This window comes from Lepus europaeus, chromosome 10 (assembly GCF_033115175.1).
Source record: "Lepus europaeus isolate LE1 chromosome 10, mLepTim1.pri, whole genome shotgun sequence".
Classification (NCBI taxonomy): domain Eukaryota; kingdom Metazoa; phylum Chordata; class Mammalia; order Lagomorpha; family Leporidae; genus Lepus; species Lepus europaeus.
The window spans coordinates 46,096,226-46,121,816 of NC_084836.1; the positions used below are offsets into that span (position 1 = coordinate 46,096,226).

The 25,591-nt window shown below is 37.2% G+C and overlaps 1 protein-coding gene across 2 annotated transcripts in view; it reads left to right on the forward strand.

Annotated features, from left to right (window-relative positions):
* KCNC2 (potassium voltage-gated channel subfamily C member 2) overlaps positions 1-2,006 on the forward strand; it is a 192,908-nt gene extending 190,902 nt beyond the window's left edge. Inside the window, exon 5 of one of the 2 annotated variants that reach the window (XM_062202065.1) lies at positions 1,905-2,006. In XM_062202065.1, coding sequence (XP_062058049.1) covers positions 1,905-1,927 — 23 coding nt within the window. In that variant the 3' untranslated portion in view covers positions 1,928-2,006. Of the gene's footprint in view, positions 1-1,327; positions 1,465-1,904 lie in introns of those variants that run through there. The other variant, XM_062202064.1, reaches the window with a different exon arrangement.
* The last annotated feature ends 23,585 nt before the right edge of the window (positions 2,007-25,591 follow it).

The following is a 25,591-nucleotide window of genomic DNA, read 5'->3' on the forward strand; positions in this document are numbered from 1 at the left end:
GTCAGAACATTCATTTCCACAGCTATGTAATATGATTATTGTTTTAGACTATAGTCTACTTTTGAGACATTTCATTTCATTATTAACACTAAGTTCTCCCTACCTCAATTAACCTCTAATGGCTTGTAATTAAAATTATATGAATATATTAATCCTCCCCAAGGTGATCTTGGTAGGTATTGTTTGTTCGGCTAAGTAAACCTATTGGGCTAAAGTTTGTGAGAAAACCTTTTATTCTATAAGTTCATTGCCATCATGAACAAAAGACTAGAATGCAAAATAATAGAAATAGAAGGTGAATTGAGAGAAGATCTTTCTCATTTTATGAAAGAAGGGTAAGGGGAAGAATTTAGCTGAAGCATCTTGTACTGAAATTCAGACTTTATTGCACTGGAATTATGATTCAATTTATATTCATTCTTTCATGGTTATTCTTTGCATTTTTTTCCAAGATAGTAGAAATATGACATTCTACATCACCTGGATAATGGCATCTATTGCCATTATTCAAGAATAAAGAATAAAGAAGGCCAGCGCCGCGGCTCACTAGCTAATCCTCCTCCTGCGGCGCCAGCACCCCAGGTTCTAGTCCCGGTTGGGGCACCGGATTTTGTCCTGGTTGCTCCTCTTCCAGTCCAGCTCTCTGCTGTGGCCCTGCAGTGCAGTGGAGGATGGCCCAAGTGCTTAGGCCCTGCACCCACATGGGAGACCAGGAGGAAGCACCTGGCTCCTGGCTTCAGATTGGCCACAGTGCACCGGCCGTAGCAGCCATTTGGCGGGTGAACCAACGGAAAAGGAAGACCTTCCTCTCTGTCTCTCTCTCTCTCACTGTCTAACTCTGCCTGTAAAAAAAAAAAATAAATAAATAAAGAATAAAGCTGGAAGATTAAATATTCTAAGAAAAAAAGTTGTTCACTTAAAGTTTAGTATGCTTTACCAAATTTAAAAAAGGAAAATATCCAGTTTCTTTCTTTTATTTTCAGGAGCACATTCTAAAATTTTTAAATATTGGCCAAGTTTATAGCTTACTTAATTTGCTTTGCCTAATTTTAAGAGTTCTAGTAGTCTATATGCCAAAATGAATAAATCTGGGAAAGAATATGTCTTGAAATATTGAAAATATAATTTGTGATAGCTACTTTAAACTTTAGGGAGTGACAGAGTCAATTTCATTTTTTGAGTTATAAATTGTCTCAATATTGAATTCTTTGTAAACAAATCTTCTATGAGATCAAAAATAGCAGTTTTGATTATCCTGTTGGTATTGTTTGTCTTTGTCTATTTTCTGGTTGAATTCAACTGACATCTGTGCATTTTTTCATAAAAGGATATGAAAAATCCCGAAGCCTAAACAACATAGCGGGCTTGGCAGGCAATGCTCTGAGGCTCTCTCCAGTAACATCACCTTACAACTCTCCTTGTCCTCTGAGGCGCTCTCGATCTCCCATCCCATCTATTTTGTAAACCAAACTGCACCATTTGGCTAAATTGTATTAATTCAAGTACTGTTTATCCCATAATGGAAATAATTAAAAGTAGACTTACTCCAGGCTCCATTAAAATAGTATAAGTCCTGCATGATGCGACTATTTGAAATCAGAAATGCCAGTTGGGTAGCTAATGGATCTTATCCTGGCTTTAAAGATTATCTAAAGTAGTGCTACTACTTCTTCATATTTATTGCCCTGATCTCCTTTTGCAATAAGATGACAGATAGTGTCATATATTGGCCAGTATCTTAATAAATAAACATATCTTCAGGGAGATGTAATTAAACCAGTGTGCTTCCAAATGCCAACCACTTCATTGGAACTTCATTTCTTGTGACTGTAAACCATTCTGAAGATGTCTGGGATCCTATCTTGATTGCACACGACATGACTGTGGTCTGCTCATTTGCATAGGCCATCTTGTCTCTATCACCTGAAAGCAATGTTGCGGAGTCCGGGGACCACGGATGGCTCGGGATATGTGTACTTGCATCAAACCATCCTGCTGAGATGAGAGTGCTGGTCGACTGTTCTGCATGTTGAATGGTGGGCAGGGAGGGCAAGTTTCTCCCTGACCTTTTCTTCCTTATTCTTTGAAAGAAATATTTGTTTCAAATAGTTTAATTTCTACGTTGATTTATTTTTCTTCAAACATGCTGTATTGGAGTTCTGAATGTCTCTGGTTGTTTGCACACAGATAACTGCAAAGAGGTTGTCATTACTGGTTACACGCAAGCTGAGGCCAGATCTCTTACTTAGTGACTTGGGGAAGGCACAAAACATGAGCGAAAGGTAACTACCAGCCAGGCATGCATTGTTCAGCCAGGAATCGTTGCCTGGTACTGGAGTCATCTTGTTTTAAACCCAAGGATTGGTCATCATTTTCAGAGGCAGAGTGCCAAATATCACCCAAAACTCCTGTGTCTTTTTGTATCCTCTTCCTTTATTTTTATTTATTAATTTTTGTGCAAACATAGAAGATCATTGGTGTTCAATGGAGGATATTTTGAATAGCCTTAAATTTCTGAATCAAGGGATTAATCAGATTTTTAGGCAATGTTTAATGAGGTGCTTTGTTCTGTGTGTTGTTTCTGTCTATCTGTCTTAACTCCCTGTCTTAACTGTAAATGCCATCTGTCTCCATGAAGCACAGAAATGCCTTGATAAAGTGTTTTTGATTTTAATACTGGGTTGCCTCAGCCTGCCCCCACCCCTTGCCTTCTTTCCTAAATGGAGCAGCCTCTCTGCTTTATGTATAATAAAGATGCCCTATAGACTACCTATGTTAATTGGCACTGTGAATCTTTTTGATAAGCACGATTTAAGCAGCAATTTCACCACTGCACTTGGTTGCTTGCTGCAGAATCAGTTGTGACTACCTAGCAACCAGCATTCATCACTGCACTTCAACAAAATCCCTAGGGAGTCTTATTCAGTCTGAGTGGGGGAAACTGTTTGTACATCTCTATGAATGCAGTAGCAACAGTGCATCTGGTGTATTGCACGTATGAGGGAAGAAAAATGCCATTATACAAACTGGGGGATAAACACTATTTCTAAGTCATTCAGGATCCTAGAGATTATTGGCTAATTCCTAATCCTGATGTTTAAATTTTATTAGGAAGATAATTGTCACTTTTATAATTGGCCATGAAACATGTATTATTCTATATCTCCAAGTTCTAGCGCATGATCTGCATGTCAGAGATCTTGTACAGCAATGTATTTATCCAGACATATGTATCTGATATTTAGAGATACAGTGGTTTTTTTGATAATGCCACACATAGAACGTTACAATTATACATAAGTTTGTGGTTAAGGAATTAATATGCTGTCTGGTGCTGCTGTTATTGACTGCAGTGTTGTACAGAATTTGTCATGGATTTTTGACTGCTGAAAAAGGGACAGTGGAATTTAGCCATACCAAGGACTATACTGGAAAGAGACTTCTGCTGCTGAATGCCCCCCTGATGGGACCAGGTTGTACTTGGACGAGGTCCCTGCATCTTCACAAGGCACCTTAAGCTTATAAAAGAACTGTGGCTGGAACTCATTTGGTGCTCCCCATATGAGTGGCCTGCCTGTGGACTGGCCAGTGTCTATGAAACAACTGTAAATACCAACAGGTGTGCATGGGTCAACAGCTTTGACCATCTCACATCAAGGGAAGCCAAATCCATGATCAACATCTCTGATGCTTCAAGTAGGCCCACATGTCTTTGGATTACTCTTTGTGGGCCTGCAGTAGGTTGCGCAGTGAATTACAAGGCATTGATATGATGTAGCATAGATCTGTCTTAATTTCTCTTTGTTCATTGGATCCGTGAACATTGGCTGTATTGTTTTGTTATAAACCACTTATTATAAACTTGTCAATTATGTTATGAAGTTTTTTGTGTCTACTTATCAATACTGACCTATTTTGAATTGCATATTTGTTTAGTTCTGGAAAATTGTTACAGCTTGTAGAAAATCACCAACATTATTTATTATTTAAGACTTTTGTCATTGTTACCTCGTTTATAAATATTATAAAAATAAGATTCTGGCAATGAGAGTATATTTTTATTAAATGACCAAGGAACAATGTCATTCTGTAGTAGAATATTAATCAAATTATATCCTAAAGTGTATATTTTGCATAAGAGAGATATTCTTCAATTTTTGCGAGTTTTGTGGCAAATGAAGCTTGTATTTGTCTTTAAAACTGTTGTAGTTGAAACTGTATAAAACTTTTTCACCTCGCTTAATCAATTATTTCCAGAATCTATTAGTTCCCCTGGGATTCTGAATATAACAAATGTCCTAATTATAAACCCCTGTGTCGTGAACCTTTTGTAAACATTTCAAGGTGCATGCACAACCTTGGTGGTGACCGATGGAAATGTAACTAACTGAAATGAAGAATAAAAGGCAAATGAGCTGGGGATAAACTTGAATCCTATCTGATTAAATTATTCATATTCTCTTCTTGACTTTTTTCTTTGTTGTGGTTTTCAACACAGGCATTACTGTTTTTATGTTTCAGAGAACCTTACCAAACACTCACACATAATAAAGAATTTGGAATGAGAAAATCTTAAAACATACACAGCTCTCACTTTCATTCAAGTCCCTGGCATATAGCTAGTGTTTTCCTCTTACTTTGCTTCTTTTTGGTTTATTTGCCTAGGTTTTTTTTCACAACTCTAAGATGGCAAAGTTACTAATTATTATGACAGTCAGCATTTATAAGGCATTTTATGATTGATACTGAATTTTCACTTACATTTTCCAATTTAACCATCACAACAATGATGAAAACAAGTTATTTTGTCTTCATTTTATTGTTAGTAATATTAAGGATGATACAGACAGAACTGTTTCTTTACATTTTGTCACAATTTTTCCTGCCATAATTTCTTATGTTTTAAATATTTACTGGGCCTCTTGTTGTAAATGCCCTATCATTAAAATTTCTGTCTCACTTTTGGGTAAAAGACCTGTTTTGGCAACACACCGCACAAAGATGGGATTCCATCTACATTTTGAGGATGGAGGTACATTTGCCTGTAAATGTCTATGACACTATCCAGCAGTAGGGGACAGTGAAGGTGAAAACAGAAAAGGCCAGAAAATCCAACACTTTCCCATAATGCATTAGCAAAACCTTCACTATGTCTAAAACTGTTCAGGGATTCTTATTAAGAAACTATTAAGAATCTGAGATCAGAACAGGGAATCTGTCTAAATACTGATAAAATTTTTAAATCAATAATGTCAGAATGTTAGTTTTATAGTAGAAAGAAGGATAATGTAGGAAGGAGAAAGAACCCATTTTACTTAGATGATAATTAGCCCCAAGGTCAGTTTTTTTTTTTTTAAATCGTAATTAAATAGTTGTGAATGAAAAGTGAAAGCATTCATTTAATCTTTGCAATAAATCATAAGACAGACTCATGGAACAGCAGTAATGAACCTAGAAAGACACTGAATGTGTCAACAGTATTATCAGCCTGTATTACAAAGCAGAGACTCTGGAGAATTTACAGTGTGCTTGAAGACAGTTAGTGCTAAATGAGTACTAAAATATTGAAATGCCTACAAGTTTAAGATGATTAAAATATGTTGTCTAAAATTTTTTCTTAACCCAAAATTTTCTTGCCATCTTTCCTTTTTCCACTGCCGAAACTTAATTAATTGGTAAAATACTTAAATATTATTAAACCATAGATATCTGAGTGTAGTCATTTTTTCCAACATTTTTAAACTAGACTATTTTTTTAAAGCACACTTAACTTCATAGTAAAATTGAGTAGGAAGTACAGTCAGTTCCCACATACCATTGTCCCCATACATGTACCACTTACCACATACTACAGAGGGTGGTGCATCTGTTACAGTCAGTGATCCTATTAACCTACACTCACCCATTATTATCAATCAAAGGCCATCGTTTGAATTAGGGTTCACTGTAAGTAGTGTACATTCTATGAGTTTTAAGAAATGTATAATGATCTGTGACCACAATTTTAGCATGATACAGAATAATTCCTGTTTCTGCATTCAGATAATTTATATGCACCTTATCTTTTAAAATGTTTTTGACATATCTTTTTATGTTTTTCAAAGGCAGAGAGACAGAGATCTTCCATTTGCTTTTTCACACCCAAATGCCCACAATAGCCAGAGTGGAATCAAGCCCAAACCAGGAACCAGGAACCAGGAACTCAGTGCCCCATCTGTAGTCCAGGGGCAAGAGAAGATTGAAATCCCAGCTCAAACAAGAAAGCAGAGAGATTGAATTCTCCTTTCCTCAACTCGTGTTGTGTTCAGGCACTCAACAGATAGGATTATGACCACCCATGTATGGGAGGGAAATCTGCCTTATTCAATCTACAGATTCAACACTGATTCAGATCTACTGATTCAAATGCTCTTCCAGAAACACTCTCAGAGACAAACCTGGAGATAATGTTTACTCAGATAGCTATTCCAGGCAAATTGACCACCACAATTTAAAATTAATCATTAAAAGACCACCCCTTGTCAACATTGCACTGATAATCAACACCCTAAGCCACAATAAATCTCCAAGTAATGACAGCAACAAGGTCACAATTTGTGTAACATAATACAACTTGTCTTTCATCAGAAAATGCACTCAACCTGCCCCAGAAGAGGAGATAAAGTCTTTGAGTAATGAATACTCTTCTCCTTACTACCTTGTAATTTAAATACTCTACTACAAAATTACATACTTAAATACTATGGTATAAAGTCAACATATATTGCATAAGGGAGTAAGAGAGGCAAAGCAAAGATATGCACAACACAGAACGTATGCAAAATAGCAAAATGAGGAAGTGCTCATGACAATTACATTCCTACAACTGGTCACATGGACATAACTATTGTTTATAACTACCTTCTTCCACTCTCCATTCTGCATTCCCTTAGCCTTCAGCAAGATCTTCAGCTGATTATAATTTTCTATCAATTGGGTGATTCAAAATATCATTTGTAAAGGATCTGGACAATTTGCAGTCCTGCCTGGACTGAGTTATTGTAGTTTTCCATTCATTTTAATCACTGGCTACAAGAATACCAACAAATGCTCCAAGAGATCTCCTGTGTTCCACATATCTTCTTCATTCTGCATGTAGAAAAGTAAATTGCAGTTCAATTTCTACTTGGTGGTTAGGGTCAGTCACTTCAGTCAGCACAATTATACTCTGGCTTTTGATTCAAAAGCATGTGGGACCCAAAGTGGCTGAACAGCAGCTTAACTAACATTTAAATGAAATCATTGTTGTGACTGCTGGTAGAAGCATTTCTTGCTTTAGAAGTAGAACTTCTAGGACAGCAGAATATAAGGTCACAGAAATAGGGAGCAAAATTTTACTAATGGATAACTAGGAGTAACAATCAGTGATGACATTCCCTTTTACACCAGATGATTCCTGTATCTATGAATTCTGGCTGTGTGAGAAATAGCACCATTTATGGGATATGATTTCAGAGCATATATTGCACTGTGGAAAACTTTTCTCTTGCCCTGAAAGCCATTATCATAAAACCAGTGCCGTAACCAAGTATCCAAAAAATGATTCACACTCACAAACCAGCTGCTTCTGCATGGTGGTAAAGAGTGAATTCTATGAAAGTAGGCCCATGGCAACATTTCTTCTGTTGTGAAATAGTTCCTTATTCGGAAGCCATGCTGTGCAGAATGCCATGATGCTAAGTATTCTGAAAGTCTAGGAATGGTGGATTTCACAGAAGCATTGTGTGTACAGAAGGCCAATCCATATCCAGACTAATCCTCTCCTCCATTAAGAATCAAACTCAACCACGTCTGTGATGGAAGCAACTCAGTATGATCAACTTGTCCCCAGAGAACTGGTTGATCACTATGGGGGATGATGCCATATCTAGGACCCAATGTTGATCTCTGATGCTGGTAAATTGGGCACTCAGCAGTGGATATAACTGGGTTAGCTAAGGTGCATAGGAAGTCCAGGTTATTGAGCCCATGCATAGCTTTCATCCCTTCCACCATGGGTACTTTGTTCATAAGCCCATTGGGTGATAACAGAGGTGTCTGGGGAAAGGATTGACTGTTATTCACAGAATGAGTTATCTTGTCCACTTGATTATTGTTTTTTTTTTTGTTCTTTCACAGAAGTCATTCCAAATACATTTCCTCATTTTTTGTCATTACTTTTCCAAGCATGCTCCTTCTAGGTCTCTAGCCATCCAGAAAAAAATCTCTGGCCACAGCACATGTATAGTGATATAATCACACATATGTCCCTTTCTCTCTCTCCAAGCCAGGAAAACAATCAGATCCATTGCTCAAAGTGCTACTCACCAAAAGGAGTTCACTCTACCATGTCCCAAGAAGAGGCTATGTCGCTGCAACTTTGCACTTTCAAGTGGTGTTTGCATATAAAGCAGAAGCATCCATAAAGCAGGCCAGAGTTTCCTTTTTCCCTATCAATGGATCACAAGGAGCTTCCCATGGTGCCACGGGTAGAGGTGGGAATAAAGAAGGCTGGGCAGGAGGGGAGAGGATCATGGGCTTTCAGGCTACTTTTTCACAAAACTTATTTTTGCCTTCAGTGTATACTTAGGTCTGCTCACTTACATACCATTTCGATTTGATAAAATACTGCTGTGAATGCCCAACTTTATGGACATTTCTCCTTCTAAACAAAGAAAACAACCAGATTCATTGCTTAAAGTGCTGCCTGATGTGTGTGTGTGTGTGTGAGATAATAGCAATTTCAAAAAATGTTTATCAAAAGGAGGGTAGTTATCTACAAAAGATGGCATAGCTTTTCTCCAGTCTCAATGGCCTGGGCTGTAATTTACTTATAGCTTCCTATTAAAGGCTTCAGCAGTGTCCCTATTGGCTGCCAACAATTCAAGATCAATTGGATCTGCTGCATCATGTGGCTCAGTTGGCAGCGCACTTTACACATCTACCAGCAGCAGTTGTAAAGCCTCCCCTTTTTATCAAAACCAGAAGATTACTGTGCCCTGGTAAATGGGCAGGAGTAACACATCCACATGATTTACATGCCTACTTCAAAATCCAGTCCCACTTGGCTTTGTGTCTCCTTTTAACTGTAGGAGGAACCAGGTACACTGATATATCCTTACCCTTAGAAGTGTTATCCCAACATGTTCCGCCCCATTCGAATTCTTGAAATTTCACAAAGATAGAAGACTGAATTTCTACTGGATTTATTTCCCACACTCTTGACAGGCAAATGTTATGCCAATAAGTCTAGAGTAGTTACTATTTATTGCTCAGTAGATTCAATCAGCATGATGTCATCAATATGATGGACCAATGTGATATGTTGCGGAAGGGAAAGGTGACCAAGATCCAGGGAAAGTAAATCATGACATAGTGCTGGAGAGTTAATATACTCCTAGGTAAGACAGTGAAGGTGTATTACAGATGCTGCTGAAAATCAATTTACTTTTGGTGGCCCTCTTTGACAGGGATAGAAGAAAAGGCATTTGCCAGGTCAATAGCTGCATCCCAGTTTCCAAGGATACCATAATCCTCAGAAACAGTGAAATAACATTGGATATAGTGATTGCAATATGGATCACTATCTGGTTGAATTTACAATAACTGCACCCTCCAAGATCCATCTTTTTTTCTACATAGAACAATGATAAGTTCAATTGGAATACCCTGGGGATTATGACCCCTGTGTCTATCAAGCCTTTCATGGTGTCATTGATCTCTGAAATTCCTTCAGGGATGCAGGAGTGCTTTCGGTTTGCTAGCACTTCTAATTCCTTCCACTTGATGTTTCCCACCATAATGGTATCCCTCACTCCACATATCAGGGAACCAATGTAGGGCATCTCCAGCTGCTGCATATATCTATCCGAATTATACATTCTGGATTTGGGGAAATAAGCTCAGGATGGGATTGGGGACCACTGTGGGCACATGGGAAGAAGGACTTGAGTAAAATTGCTGACCACCATAAGCCCCTATTTTGACACGTAGACCACAGTGAAGTTTCACTTCTCCTGAATTTAGTGTCAGTGGGTAGTGTGTGTCCAGCATTCTGCAGAGTTCTATTTCCTTTTCTCCAAATGCACAGTTACTCTGGTCAAAGGTCATAGGTCTCTTTGGGAAAGGTTGGGAGAAAGACTAACACTATATATTTCTGATAGTGTGTTAAGTCCTTCCTTAAGGGGTGCTACACACTCTAGCCCCTTGTTCAGGGAGTTCTGAGTCTATAAACTGGCTCAAGTCAGGGAACTGGTTACTCTATGTGGTTGCTCTATGTTAATGACTCATGTTAGACTTTTGTTTATTGTAATTCCAATCGCAACGTTAAATGTTGAATCTCTGCTTAATCATTGTATATCAATAAATTTGGTCAAATGCAACTTTACATTTCTTTCAATATTATCCCATACCCTGAATATCCATTGCCACACACATTCTCTGGATTCTGACACCCATGCACACAAAGAATTCTCAAAAAGTTCTTGGAAAATGGATACTATGAAAAATTATGCATTGACTTCAAATTTTTTGCATGGAAATAAATCTTTTAATTCCATTTTCATTAACTTTCCAAAGTACCCTATTATATATGTATATAGATGATATAAATAGATTTATTATAAGGATGCTGCTCATGAGGTTATGCAAATTGAGTTCCACTATCTGCATAAAACAAGCAAGAGACCAGGAGAAGCCACTGGCGTTATCATAATGTGAATCCCTGAGTCTGATCCTGAAAGCTAGGATGATGATGGCATTATTTTCAGTCAAAATAAATATATGTGCTTGAGATCTCACAGGTTACCAGTAACTTGGTCTCTTTGGTAACGAAGGCACTAGTTCAATTGCTCTGCATGATGCTGTCTCCTGTCTCAGTAGCTGTTCTTATTACACTGGGTGCTGGCAGGAAGCTTAAAAATTAGGGGAGTTCTGGATGACTGCCTGGCAGAGAGTTTCAGAATCTAAGATATTAGTGACTCACACGGACACACACACACCACATACACATACATGCATACAGCTGGATATTCAGGGATAAAAAGATCATGAGATTAAGCAGCAGATACTGAACATTGCCCCAAGCAAGTGCATTCAATATGAAATAAACAACAAGGCAAGTTGAAGGTAAAGAAATAGTTCTATAATTCTGTTTAATAAATCACATTAGAATAAATTCACAAGAAAAGGACTCAAGAAATCTTTTCACTGAGAGCTTTGAAAGATTTTCAGTGAATAGTAGGGTAACAGGAGATAAGGCCATCGATTTTCACATTCTCTACAGAGAGATGAGTGTAGACAAATTTCTCTCATTTTTGTTTTCCTCTAGTTTTAACAAAGAAATATTTTTTCTTTACATTTATCTTACCGTTCAGGGTCAAAAATTTCAAAATTGAGTTTTTTTGGCGTATGCAGAGTATATTTGTATGTTTTTGGTTTCAACAAGAGCACACATAATGATAGCCTACTACTGAAAACATTGCACTTTAAGTGAAACTTCCTAATGCCACAAATTAGATTAATAAAATAATTAGATTGTTAAAATAATTAAATGGGGTGCCATTAGGCTGAGACAATTCCAGTACCCTGGCTTCCTATGTAAACAAACCAAAATTCAATACTGTGAATGGTGATAGCCAAGGAAGATAAAACTTAAGCTTAAGTGATCAGAAACTGCCAATTAATCCATAAGCAGAGAATTACCCAATCAGAAACCACCTATGAACTTTTAATGAGAGTTTCTCCTTTAAGCAATATCTTTTTTTTTTTTTTTTTGGCAGGCAGAGTTAGACAGTGAGAGAGACAGAAAGGTCTTCCTTTTCCGTTCCTTCACCCTCCAATGGCCGCTGCGGCCAGCGCACCGGGCTAATCTAAAGCCAGGAGCCAGGTGCTTCTCCTGGTCTCCCATGTGGGTGCAGGGCCCAAGGACTTGGGCCATCCTCCACTGCCCTCCCGGGCCACAGCAGAGAGCTGGACTGGAGGAGGAGCAACCGGGACAGAATCCGGCGCCCCGACAGGGACTAGAACCCGGTGTGCCAGCGCCGCAGGCGGAGGATTAGCCTATTGAGCCACAGCGCCGGCCAAGCAATATCTTACTTCTGCGAACTTCTTATAAAAGCTTTACCATTGTGATTCCTTGGTGGAACTCATAAGTACCTGTAGTTTGGCACTGTCCAATCCATGAATTGTTGTCTACTAATGTGAGCTCTTTAAAATTTTAATCTATCCAGGTTTTTAAAAATAATTCTTACGATAAATATCATCCTAAAATTCATTTTCTGAAATTAAATTTCTTTTTTTTAAAATATTTATTTATTTATTTGGAAGGCAAAGATACAGAGAGAGGAGAGAGATAGAGATACAGATACAGATAGAGATACATAGATACATAGATACAGAGAGATAGAGTTACAGATAGAGGAGAGAGATATCTATCTGTAAAGATACAGATAGATAAAAAGAGCGAGAGTGAGAGAGCGTGAGATCAAGAAAGAGAGAGAGATATCTTTCATCCCCTGGTTCCTTCCCCAAATGGCCAAAGTGGTCAGACTGAAGCCTGGTCAAAACCAGAAGCCAGGAGCCAGACTCCTCATCCTGGCCTCCCACGGGAGTACAGAGGCCCAAGGTGGGCCACCCTCTGCTGCCTTCCCTAATCAGAGAGCTGGATCAGAAGTGGAGTATCTGGGACTTAAACTGGTGCCTATATGGGATGCTGGCACTGCAGGCAAAGGCTTAACCTTCTATGCTACAGTGCTGGCTCCCAAAATCAAATTTCTAATTTGCGATATATTTACTAATTTTTAGAGTCAATAATTCTATGTAATTGCAAAAGTAAAAGCACTGATTTGTATTAAATAAGAAAGATGATTTGCATTTTATAGCTGCTTTCTGTGTTAGGTCTAAGTATTACTTAAGTGCATGTGTAGTCTTCAAAAAGTTAATTGAAAATGTGTATTATGAAAAAAGATGTATAAACATTTTGCAACAAAATAAACATCTTTTTATTCCATTTTCTTTTTTTTTAAAGATTTATTTATTTACTTGAAAGTCAGAATTACACAGAGGAGAGGCAGAGAGAGAGAGAGAGAGAGAGAGAGAGGTCTTCCATCTGCCGGTCCACTCCCCAATTAGCCATAGTGGCTGGAGCTGCGCCAATCCAAAGCCAGGAGCCAGGAGCTTCTTCTAGGTCTCCCACATGGGTGCAAAGGCCCAAGGACTTGGGCCATCTTCTACTGTTTTCCCAGGCTATAGCAGAGAGCTGGATCGGAAGTGGAGCAGCTGGGTCTTGAACCGGTGCCCATATGGGATGCTGGCGCTTCAGGCCAGCGCGTTAACCCACTGTGCCACAGCGCCAGTCCCTTGTTCCATTTTCTTTTAACTTTTTGTGTACCATCATGTGTCTGTGTATTGATGTGTTTTGTTGGATCCATGGAAAACAGACACAAAAGATTAATACTTAGAATATATTCTCTGATATATATAGTCCATTAGGCAAGCAAAACATTTCTACAGTCCCACAATTAAGTGACTTAATCCTGGTTAAATCTGAGACTATTTCATTATAATAAATGTTACTTAAAACATTAATAACTTTTATGCTATTCAAAAATTGAATTATCAGCTGCTACTTATTATCAACAATGTCTTAATTTTCCTCAGTTTGAGTAAACTTTAGATATATTTCTTACTGAATGTAGACTTCTGTCTTCCCTTGGAGCATTTACTTTATAAAGCTTGCAATTGTGAATTCTTTCCCTTCCCCCTCAGGATGTGAGCTTTCTTTAAACCTCCTGCCAGTTTTATAACCTAGGAATGTCTTCTCAGTCCTACCTTTAAAATGGCAGTCATAAAGAAATGTAGGGCTCCTGTCTCCCACGGTTTCTGTGGGAGATCCAGCACCACTATCAATAAGTATTGATTCTCAAACAGAGATGGTTTCATTACCCTGACCAGTCTCCCAGTTAAAATGTTCCCTAGTATTTTTCCACTAGCCCATTCTCGCACTTAAAAACACTCCCACTCCCCTTTCAGCATTGTAGAAGTCAGTCTCTCTCCTATTGCATTAGTCTCCAAAAAAGTCTTCCTTGCCTGTTGAACTAATTTGATGGACTTTCTCTTTGATAATTCCTTGACAGATATTATGAGTTGTAGTAAATCACAAGTACTTACTTAAAAAATCTACAGGGATTAGGTAAGAGTGGCAAAGAATCCTAACCAATCTACAAACTACTTTATTTTGAAATAGGTCTCTAGAAGTTTTTAATGACATCATAAATATGATTTGAAGTTCACATTGCTTTCTGTTTTGACACAACTCAGCACTCTTCATTAGATGACTGAATTGATAGGAAGCTGTAAGTAAACTAAGTTTCTGCCATTCATCTTTTTTTTCATCTTATTGCCAAGGAACTTTTAAAAATGATTTTCTTAGGCCTATTGTTTCTCTCAACATTGTCCCTTAGAGTCCACCAGCAAACATTTATCATTCCATCTTCACTGCAAGGCATTCTCTCAGGCTTACAGAAGATTCTTGATATATCTTTGTTGAAGTGAATTGTTACCTAAGCTGATTTTTCTAAATTTCATGTCTCACCATGTTCTCTCCTATTGGTTTATTTGTCATTTTGAGAATAAAACATGAATTTTCTTAAACCTGATATTAAAGACACTTTATGAGTTGGTTCCTTATTACCTGTCTAGAATCAACTGCTAAATATTTTATTTGATTGTTTTTTTCAATATGAACAAGGCCTAACAAGTGCTTTGGATAAATAGTGGCTCTTATCCTGAGCAGTGAGTCCCTTGCTGCCCTGCCTCATCCGTTGGACTGGACTTTCTCAGGCACCGACACTAGGATAGATAACTACTGTGATATGCAATAAACTCTATGGTTACTATATTTTGTAACCCTTATATTTAATTGTTTTTCTTCAGTAGTAATGTCAAAGTTAGTTCCCAGGAACAAAATTTCACTTTTATCTGATGCCCATTTCTTCCAGTTGGCCTAGGTAATTGGATCTGATTATGCTTTGTAGATAAATGTACTTAAACCTAGCCAAGCAAAAGGGATTTCAGAGAGAAGTAAAATTAAATAAATATAATATTTTCATCCTTACTAGCTATATGACTTCAGGCAAATGTTTAAAATTCTGCAAGTTATAAAACTTTGTGGACTAGTGAGAATAACAGTGCTTACATCATAATTTTGCCATGAGTTTGAATGAAATGTTGCTTGTAACGTATTTAGCACAGTGCTGTGTCCAGAGATTTTTTTACTCAGTAAAAGGGAGCGCTATTATCATTGTAAGTATTATGTTTTCATTGGTTTTTCAGGAAAGAATATTTGTAGTTTAACATCTTGTATTTTTTCTCTAGAATTGATTTTATTCATCGCTTCATCAATGTGAACATACTTTCACATGTTTTATTGTTGATTACAGACTGAGACTCCAGAGATTGGGATAGTTAACATTTTGTAAGAATGAATAGAAATCAGCAGCATGTATTTGTCAATGTAAAGGTTTAATAAGACTGGAAAATTTTAGCATGATTCCTGTAGAATATTTAAAATATATATGCAGTAAATATTATTTCTATCCTATTGCATGGGCTGAAGAGCTTTTAAGATTACCTTAGAGTGACAGTATGATTGCTCAAAATTAAATACACAAAATACATCAAACACCAAAGTTAAAGGAAAATTTATTGTCAGGGCTGGGGGGGAGGGGAGGGACCCGACAGGCTGGAGAGAGTGGGCAAGAAAGAGACTGTGTGGAAGGCAGGTTTTGTTATACCTTGAAGGGGTGGGGAAGTGGGAGCAGCGAATCCCATTAGGGTGGGGTGAAGCTGACACTCACGGTCAGGCTGATTTCTAGTAAGCCAGGCTGGGCTTAGGACCGAAGCTTAAAAGTTTTTAAGCTACCCAGTCTATGGTATTATCTGTCAGCTGCTTAAACAAGTGAAGACAACAGACAACCTTATCAACTTTACCACAACAGCTCAGAGAGACAACTGTAACTGGAAAGTGATTTCATGATGTATCAAATAAAGTGGTACTTTAGGCAGCAGAGCTACCATGCTAGACAATGGACCCCCTAGTCAAAGTTAATATTGTGATTTGAGATGTGTTCAGCACCAAGACAGAATTGTAAAAAAGATCTTAAACAAATAGATATTAATTGTTCTGACAAAATATTTAGCCCATGGGTTCTGGGCCTCAGCCCTTCAGCCATCTCATTAGGGACACAGAATCTTGCTGTCCCTCTAGTCTGCCAACCTTTTAAAATTAAATTTATTTTATTTCATTTTATTCTATTTCTGCTTTTCATATACCATGCACACCTCCAGACTTATATTGCTATTCCAGGAAGCCGAATAGTTTGTAGCCAGGGTGACTAGTCAGTTTCTGCTTTCAACTCACTGTACAGAATAATATATGGTCAGCCGAAGCACCCATTGAGGCTTTAGTGTTTCTAGTCTCTTCTATTAGAGGGCAAAAGAGAACAACATTGGAAGTGGAGATCAGGCAGCTTATAAAGTCTGGCATATTGTCCTCACTAAGGAAAAATGTCAACATAAATACAAACATGTCTTCATTAGGAAAAAAATAAGAACCCTTCATGTACTGAACTACATAAGGCCACAAGATTGCCGTAGACTCTTAAAGAGAAGAAGAATTTTTCTGCAATGACTATAGATGAAATTCGTGCGCCACAGGAAAGACTTGCACACTCAAGCCATGTAATTGTTCTTGCACTTGGTTTATGTGATAGAATTAAAAACCACATCTTCCACCCATGTTTATGATATGTTTTTAATAGTGACTCTAATAATATAAACTTTCAATCACAAAACTTAATAAATACTGATATTTTAATTGATAATACAGAACTAAAGGAATATCTAAAAACTGGCACATAGGTGCTTACATATGTGTTGATTTATATAAAAATCCATATATATTAATTTTAGAGGCACAGAGACACAAAAAGGTGAGGGGGAAGAGGGAGGGAGTGGGCAGAGAGAGATTTCGAGAAAGAGAGAATAAACCAGAACCCCTAGCTTCTGGTTCACTCCCCCAAGTACTTACAATGGCCTGGACTGTGCTATGCTGATTCCAGGAGTCTGGAACTCAATCCAGGTCTCCACATGGATGGTAGAGACCCAATAATATGAAGCATCATCACTACCTCCCAGGGTCTGCATTAGCAGGAAGCTAGAGTATGGAGCCAGAACATGTATCAAACCTAGATATTTTGATACAGGGCACATGTTCAATAAGCATCTTATTTGTTAGGCTAAATATCCATGCCCAATACTTGTTGATTTTACTGGCATGCTTTTATGACTAGATTCTGATAGACATGACTCAGATGATTAAAAAGCTAGTCCTCCAGAACCTTTGACTATTGAAAGCCATAATTAAGAATTATACAGAATATCAATAGCCAGAAAAAAATTAACAATGTCTTTTATTTATATAAAATATACTTTAAGGGATTTTCATGAACAGTATGCTCTTTTTCAGAATGAGATGATTCCTACTGTAATATACATGATATATAAATATTCTATTATTTCATTCATTAAAAAATTATGTAATACCAGGTCATTTTCATAATACAAACTAGGAAAACTTCTTGGTAGGGCAGAATTTATATTATAAGGGAAAGATAAAATACAAAAATTGGTGAAAATGGATATAAAATAAATAGAGATGTGGGGATAGGTGGTGGATAGTAGGGGTGACATTGTATATGTGGTTGTCAAAGAATGTTTAGCTCTGGAAGAAGTTTGGGACAACAACGCTTTGGCCTGAGGGGACAGAAATGTGAAAGCAGGATTGGTATGTTCAAGGGGCAACAAGAAACTAGTGTGTTTGGAGCTGAGTAAGCAAGGTTAAGAAAGGTGTGGAGGTAAGCTAAGGTCTAAACCACATTGGAGATTAAAGGTCACAGAGCGTCACTGAAGAAAAAAAAATCATGACTTTTATTCATCTAATCTGTTGACCTAATTTTTTATGTAATATTAAAATAGAGTATGTGAAGTTACTAACGTCCTTAAAATACTCCTTGTATAAAACTAAATTTCATAATAGTATGCATTATAAATAGCGCACATGTGTAATTTTGCATGGTTTTCAGTAGTCCTAAAATCTTGACCTTTGTGTATCTTTTTGAATTGAGTCTTGAGACTCTAAATACCTGTGACATTGGGTTGAGTACTCAGAGAGCGTGCTAACCTATTGGGTGGGCAGCGTGGGCAGAGCTGCCTACACAATGTGATTCAGCTCCTGTCAAATCCAATTTTTGCCACTCCCACACATAATGATTCAAAAACATTTTTCATCTAGCCCTGCCACAGGGATGAAAATTACTACATTATTCATTCCCTTGAGTTAAGACACTGGAGGTTGCTAATAATTATCTAAATACCCTTTGAGAGGAGAGGCAAATTAATCCATTATCTATTTAAAATTCTCAAATCCAATTAGCTGGGCAGCCACCCAGTAAGACACTATGGGGATGGGACAGAGGTAAGGTTTCATGAGGTTGCAAATGTCAGTTTGTAAACATGGTATCTCCATACAGGTTGCACTCAAAATGGATCCATGGGTAGCGAGAAATCAGAATTAGAAAACTGGAAGCAAAGAGAATAATGGCTTACTTACATTACTAATTATATTCAGGATTAACTGTGCTCCCAGAATGACTGCTATAGTCTAGGAGAAGGTGTTACGATCTTGGAAATGGAGGATCTGAGTCCTTTGGTGTGTAGTTTTTCCTTGTGTGAGCCTGAAGAATAAGATAGAACAATGAATATCAGAGTACTTTCCTAAGTGGTATGCAGAAGCATGTTGCAGTGCTTGGCTTATAGTAGGCAATAAACAAACGTGTCACATTAATATACAGGACTTGCTGAGTTAGAATTAGGGTAGTTTAATTCAGTAACTTTGGCTCAGTCTCCTGAAAGCAGTAATGTCAAAACATTAAAACTTTTTCCAAGGTATATATGCAAAATCATCCATGAAAAACATTTTCTCTCTTTCTCTATCCTCACACCGCCTCACCCTATTCCTGATCTTCACCATTCTTACTTTGAGATCCCAATTAACATTTTAAAATACAAAACAATTACAATGTGATGGGAGGAACATCCCTTCTGACCTTCAAACATATGCCTGAGCTTCAGTCCAAAAATAATGCTATTTCTTCAAAAACTTGAGAGAAATAACAACTATTTCAACATGGAATTGGAAGTCTATGAAACTTCTACATTCCTTCTAAGGAGAGTTGACACAAGAGAATTAAGAGACAGAGAAACTGAGTGCAGCTAAATCCAGTTCTGGGTTCTGAAAGGATGGTAGAAAACACAGACTATCAGCCCCTTTTCCCAAACCTGGTGCTAAGGATGCCCCAGAAGCAGAAAGAATTGTTAGGTCTAATACTTAGCATAGACAATTAGAAGCATCTGTAGAGACGCAAGCAGCCTGAGCATTGGTAGGAGGAAAAGATGCCAACCGATGAGCCCTTAGAAAGTACTGTTAGCTTAACTGGGCAGTCTTTCTGACCCTTCAGAAGATGCTTGCCTGCCCCATTGCACTGAGGCAGAAACCAGCAGTGCCAATTGGCGGACCTGTGACAAAGGGGTAACTGGGGATTGAGCCTTGCTTAGTGTCAACAATACAAAAAGAGATGCAAGCCCCTAATTGTTACTCTCCCTCCAACACTTCTCCCTCCACTTGAGGGCTGAATGATAAGGATCAGGAGAGAAAGCTGCTGGCAAAGAGCAGAGCCCGGAACCGTTCCCAGTCAGGCTGAAGTCCAGGGAGGTGTCCAGCCTCTACTGCAATGCCGATGCGGCCGTCCGTCCTTTGTGTCTCATGCATCCCCACTCCAATGAGAAAAGCTGGGTAAAAAAGAATGGAGAGGCAAAACAGTTTTGTACAGTAAGGTGAATAGCACGAAGCAGATTGGAAGCTGAAATATTACTGTTTTACTGCTCACTTCCATGTCTTCTTATGTCATTGATTTTCCTCTTCCATCCTGTCAGTGGCTTACTAACAACTTCTCCAAGTGAATGCTTGCTTTGAAATTTATGTTTTTACTCATTCTTGCCCTGTGATTGATGTACTTTAAACTATGACTCATTCCTTAGGCAGTGTTTTGCTGTGTCATGAAAGCTTTGACAAGTAGTGTCTTCACTGTCATACAATTCTATGTATTTTCTAATTTGTCTTACGAGATCGTTTTTCACACCAAAATATTTAGCAGTTAATCTCTTAATTTACAGATTTATTGACTTTCAGCAGTTCTCAGGCTATCAATTTTATTTCACTATATAGTAAACAAAAAGATAGTTTTTGATTCATGTTTATTTTTTGAATTTACCAAGCTTCTTTTGAGGCTTAAAATGTGGTTGATCTTTCTGACTGTTTCTAAGAAAGTAGCTAGAGCTTAAACAAAATAGAGTTGAGCACCAATTTGGACATGAAATGGAATGCAAACTGTGAATAATTTTTAATCTCAGATACATCACATGAAAATAAAAAATATAAACTCCAAAATATCTATTGTACTTTAATATGATTTATAATTTTTAAAACAATGAATAAAACCTTGGGACAATGATATCCAAGAACCAGAGAGATGAATAATGATTTTCTGAAAATTTCATTGAGTTTGTAATGGCTTTACTTCAGAATATGGTAAAAATACCAGTTGTTTACCATTTTAAATGCACCCTTCTATGTTATTGAATGCATAAGTGAACCAAAAAGATAAATTTATTCTAGATTATTTATTTTAAAACTGTTAAGGCCAAATAAAAAATTTCTGAAATTGGTTCTGTTAAAAAAGAAATCAGCAACTATTTGATCTTCTCCTAAAATAGTGGTTATTGTATTACAATCCAGTGGAAAAAAAATCAAATAATATCTAAATTTCTAACCCAATCAGGCAAGGAACATAACAGAGAGATAATGTGGAATATATGAAGGTCATGTTTTAGGCCCCTTTTCACTCTAAGGAGATTTATATTTCTGGAGTATAATTAAATAAAAGCTGGAGTTTCCTAATTATCTGATTTAGTGATGAGATATTGATTCAAATTACTTTTAATTGTTTTGCCCCTTTTCTGTAAATGCTTTTCTTGTTTGGAGATTATAAAAAATGTTATGACAGCAATCAGGAAGGTAATTTCCCCAATTGTATAGTAGAACATATAACTCAGAAGCAAAATTGTTTCATAATCCTGTGAGCAAGATACTTAATTTGTGAATTTTCTCTTCAAGAGTATTCACTTTCAAAAATGAAATTAATATTCTGGAACAAGAGCTTATTTAAATTTCAAAGGATTTGGGGCCATTCGATTCTTTAAAAAATTTGAGAAGTTGCATTTTTTAAAGGTTGATTCAAATAATTTTATTTTCATGAGAATCCAAATTTCAGAAGATAACATTAGATAACAATGAAACATCACTTATGTTGTGTGACATATGTGAATTAAATTCATGACTACTGAATACTATGATATAAGGCAGACAAAGTGCTTATTAAAAAAAAATGTCTTAACTGATGTCAATAATTTAGTGACTCAGAATGACACTTTGGGAACATTTCATGAGCTGCAATTACAAAAACAGAATATGAAAGATATTATTTTCTTTAAAAAAGCTATTTATTTATTTGAAAGAATTACAGAGAGGGAGGGAGAGACAGATCTTTCATCTGCTGTATTTACACCCCAGATGGCCACAGCAGCCAGGGCTAGGCCAGGATGAAACCAGGAGCTGCTTCTAGGTCTCCCACATGGGTGACAGGGGCTCAAGCTGCTTTTCCCAGGCCTTTTGCAGGGAGCTGAATTGGAAGTGGGAAGGACATGCACAAGTTGCCGTATTCATTGTCACAGAAGGCAGCTTTACCATCTATGCCACAATGATGTTTTCAAAGAAATTATTTTCATGGAAGTTCAGGTGAGGTAACTGGACATCAGCTATTCTTGTTGAAAAGTTTAGAGACTCCCTATATTGGTAAAAATCCCGACTTTTGCTCTCTGCTGCAACCCATTTCCATGCAGCTGCAGTATTTACACGCCTCATTCTAGCTCTCTACCTCTCTTCCTCTCCCACCTTTAGCAATATTGTTAAGGATATGGTTTTTAAAATATGGTGTTTATTTAATGTAAGTAAAAAAGTAATATCTTATTTTGCAACATTTTTCTGTCTCTAACTATTGGAAACACACAGCTATTTTGAGATTATTTGCTTGAACTTTCCAGAAGAAAGGATAAAAGAAGATTCAGATTTCGTTATTTTTCTTTTGCTGGACTTTGTTATGTTTGATTTGATCTGAGTCTGTTTCATCCTGACTGCCAACATGTCAGATCTTCCAAAGGCTACCCGCCCAGAAGAAAGTGTGCTTTAAAATATTGTGTTTCTCTGGAAGATTTTTTTCCCAGAGATTTTCTCATTCAACACCAGTCTAAGGAATGTATTCTACCCTTTTGGAAGTACTTACTAATAATTATTTTCATGTTCTCTCCATTCCTTTTTCCTGTAAACTCTAGAACTGGATTTTTTTTTTTTCAAGGAAAATACACTTTTCTGATTTCAAATATGTTAGTTATTTCAAATAGATTTTGAAATAATTCTCTGAGATAATAATCAGGATAATGATTTCTATGGTAGCCCTTCAAGAAAATGTATATATTATAACCTTATTTTCTTTTGATTTTTTTTTTCTCTTTGAAGACCTGGCATCATGGCACAGCAGGTTAGCTCACTTTTGCAGTGCTAACTGCTTCCCTTCTGATCCAGCCTCTTGCTAATTCACCTTGGAAAACTATGAATGATGGTCAAAGTACCTGGGTTCCTGAAAGCCTTGTGGAAGGCTTGGATAAAGTTCCGGGGTCCTGACTTTGGGCTGGCCAAGCTTCAATCATAATTGCTACTTGGGGAGTGCACCAGCCTCTGTGTGTGTGTATGTGTGTGTTCCCTGCTTTTTCTGTCACTATGTCTTTCCAATAAACTATACAAGCTTTTAAAAAAGTTGCTTTTTTTTGAGAGAGAGAGAGAGTTCCCATCTTCTGGTTCAATACCAAATACCCGCAATGCACTGGGTTGGACTAGGTCAAAGCTGGAACCAGGACCTCAGTTTAGGCCTCCCACGTGAGTGACAGAGAGCCAATCATTTGACCCAATGCAAGTCCCCCATGTGGGTGGCAGGGACACAACTACAGAAGCCATCTCCTGCTGCTTGCAGGGTCCTCATTAGCAGGCAGCTGGAACTGGGAGCAGAGGCAGGACTCAAACCCAGACACTTGGATGTGGGTGTCCTAACCAAATATTAATTGTTAGGTCAAATGGCAATCCCCTTATTTTTAATTATATTATTTTGCTTGAGAATTTAGGTCAGGTTTATTCAAAAATAAAAATGATGATTAAGAATACTGTCATTGCTAATTTTTAAAGGATACATGTATCAAACCCTTATCCATATTCATAACTCAGGTATTCTGCCTTTAGATGCTATAATCTAGTATAATTACTATATATTGTGGAAATATGTGAAATATTAATTATATTAACCATAAACTTCATGAATTATAACTTATTCAATTTACTTTGAAATTATTTACTTTGAAATTTACTAAATTCTAAAAGAAATGAAGATGTGGAAAAAATTGAATAACTTAAATTCTAGAGGAATATTTAGTTTTTTCAGGAGGATTACTGACTTTCTGGAAACATCTCTAAGTAAAAAAAATTTATATTCTATTCATAATCTTGAAATTTAAAAAAATTATTTATTTGAAAGTCAGAGTTATAGAGAGTAGAGGCCGAGAGAGATAGAGGTCTTCCACCCGCTGGTTCACTCCCCAGTTGGCCGCGACGGCCGGAACTGTACTGATCTGAAGCCAGGAGCCAGGAGCTTTCTCCGAGACTCCCACTTGGGTGTAGGGGCCCAAGGGCATGGTCCATCTTCTACTGCTATTCCAGGCCATAGCAGAGAGCTGGATAGGAAGTGGAGCAGCTGGGTCCAAATCGGCACCCATATGGGATGCCGGCACTGCAGGTGGTATAGCTTTACCCGCTGCACCACAGTGCTGGCCCCTTGAAATTGTTTTTGAAAAAAGAATTGAATGCTTAATCACTACAATCTATACTTATTTGAATGGCATAGAATAAAACTGTGTATTTTATAGGTATCTTGTAATTCAAATTTTCTCTTCTTCAGGCTTGTTGTCTCCATGTTGTTGCCACAGAGTGTATAGTTAGGAAGGTTTATGACAAATAATTCACATTACTATTATTATTATTATTATTATTATTATTACACTGATTTAAGTTATGTATTTGGGATATTGGAATTAATTTAGACGAATTAGAAAATTAGCAGGTATCTTAATTTGTTATGGAATACCTTGGAAGAAGAGACACTCTATGTTTTAATGAGCAGTTACAAAACGGAGGTATATTATAGCCCTCAGATGTGTTCTAGAATAAATGTAAGGTTATCATTTAAACAAATGAGTTTGAGTCAGAATCTGTTGACAAAGAGAGAAGAAAATCTGGGCATAGGGGAAAGACAAGCCTCAGATAGCTAGAGTCTGAGGAAAATGGTCTCTCAACAATGTTGCTTGAGAACATCATTCCTAAGACAGGATGTTCTAATAATTCCTTTATAGGAACATTTTTTGTTTCTTTGAAATTATGATATTGTCAATAAGTCATGGAAACCTGTAACTGCCATGCAGTAAACTAACAGTGGACAACAATGCTAGTCACTTATCTGAGAAGGAACTGAGAAATGTTTAAAACAAGACATTTATTATATTATTTTGGAGGTCAAATTTCCAAAGCGAGACTTACTGGGAAGGGCTGTGTTCTTTCTAGGAAGTTCGGGGGAGAATCTGTTTCTCTTCTTTTTCCACTTTTGGAGGGCTCCTTCATTTAAAGTCTCTTCTTTCATCCTCAAATCAAGAAGTATAACATCTTTAAATGTCTCTGATCTTAACCCTCTACCTCCTTCCACTGTTACGGATCTTTGCCATAACATTGCATTCATCTGGGCAAGGCAGAAAACGTATTTTAGGGACAGCTTACCATACATTAATTCCATTTGCAAAATTAATTCTTCTTTGTTACATAACATAACATATTTACAGGTTCCTGTCAATATCACAGGAACATCTGTGGGGCATTATTCTGCATTCCACAGTTTGGAAATCCATGGTGGGATGAGATCAATCACTGTGTCTTACTTTACTTTGGGGAAGGAAGGCTTTTGAGAAGTTGAGGAAGAATTATGGAGAATATCATGAGGAAAAGACTGCATTGTGACAGTGGTAGTCATTGAAGTTAAAGCAGCAGATGCAAATAGGGACTGAACAAAGATTTTATTTTAATGTCATATGGAAAAAGTGAGAAGAATGTGGAGAGTATTAGGTAAAAATAGGATTTGACAAGTAAAATCTTTGAAAGACCTTGATGTCAATTGAGAGCTGATTAATAGAACTCTTCAAATTAGAATCTGGGCTTTGCAAATTTGGGCTTCCATTCAATTATTGCAGG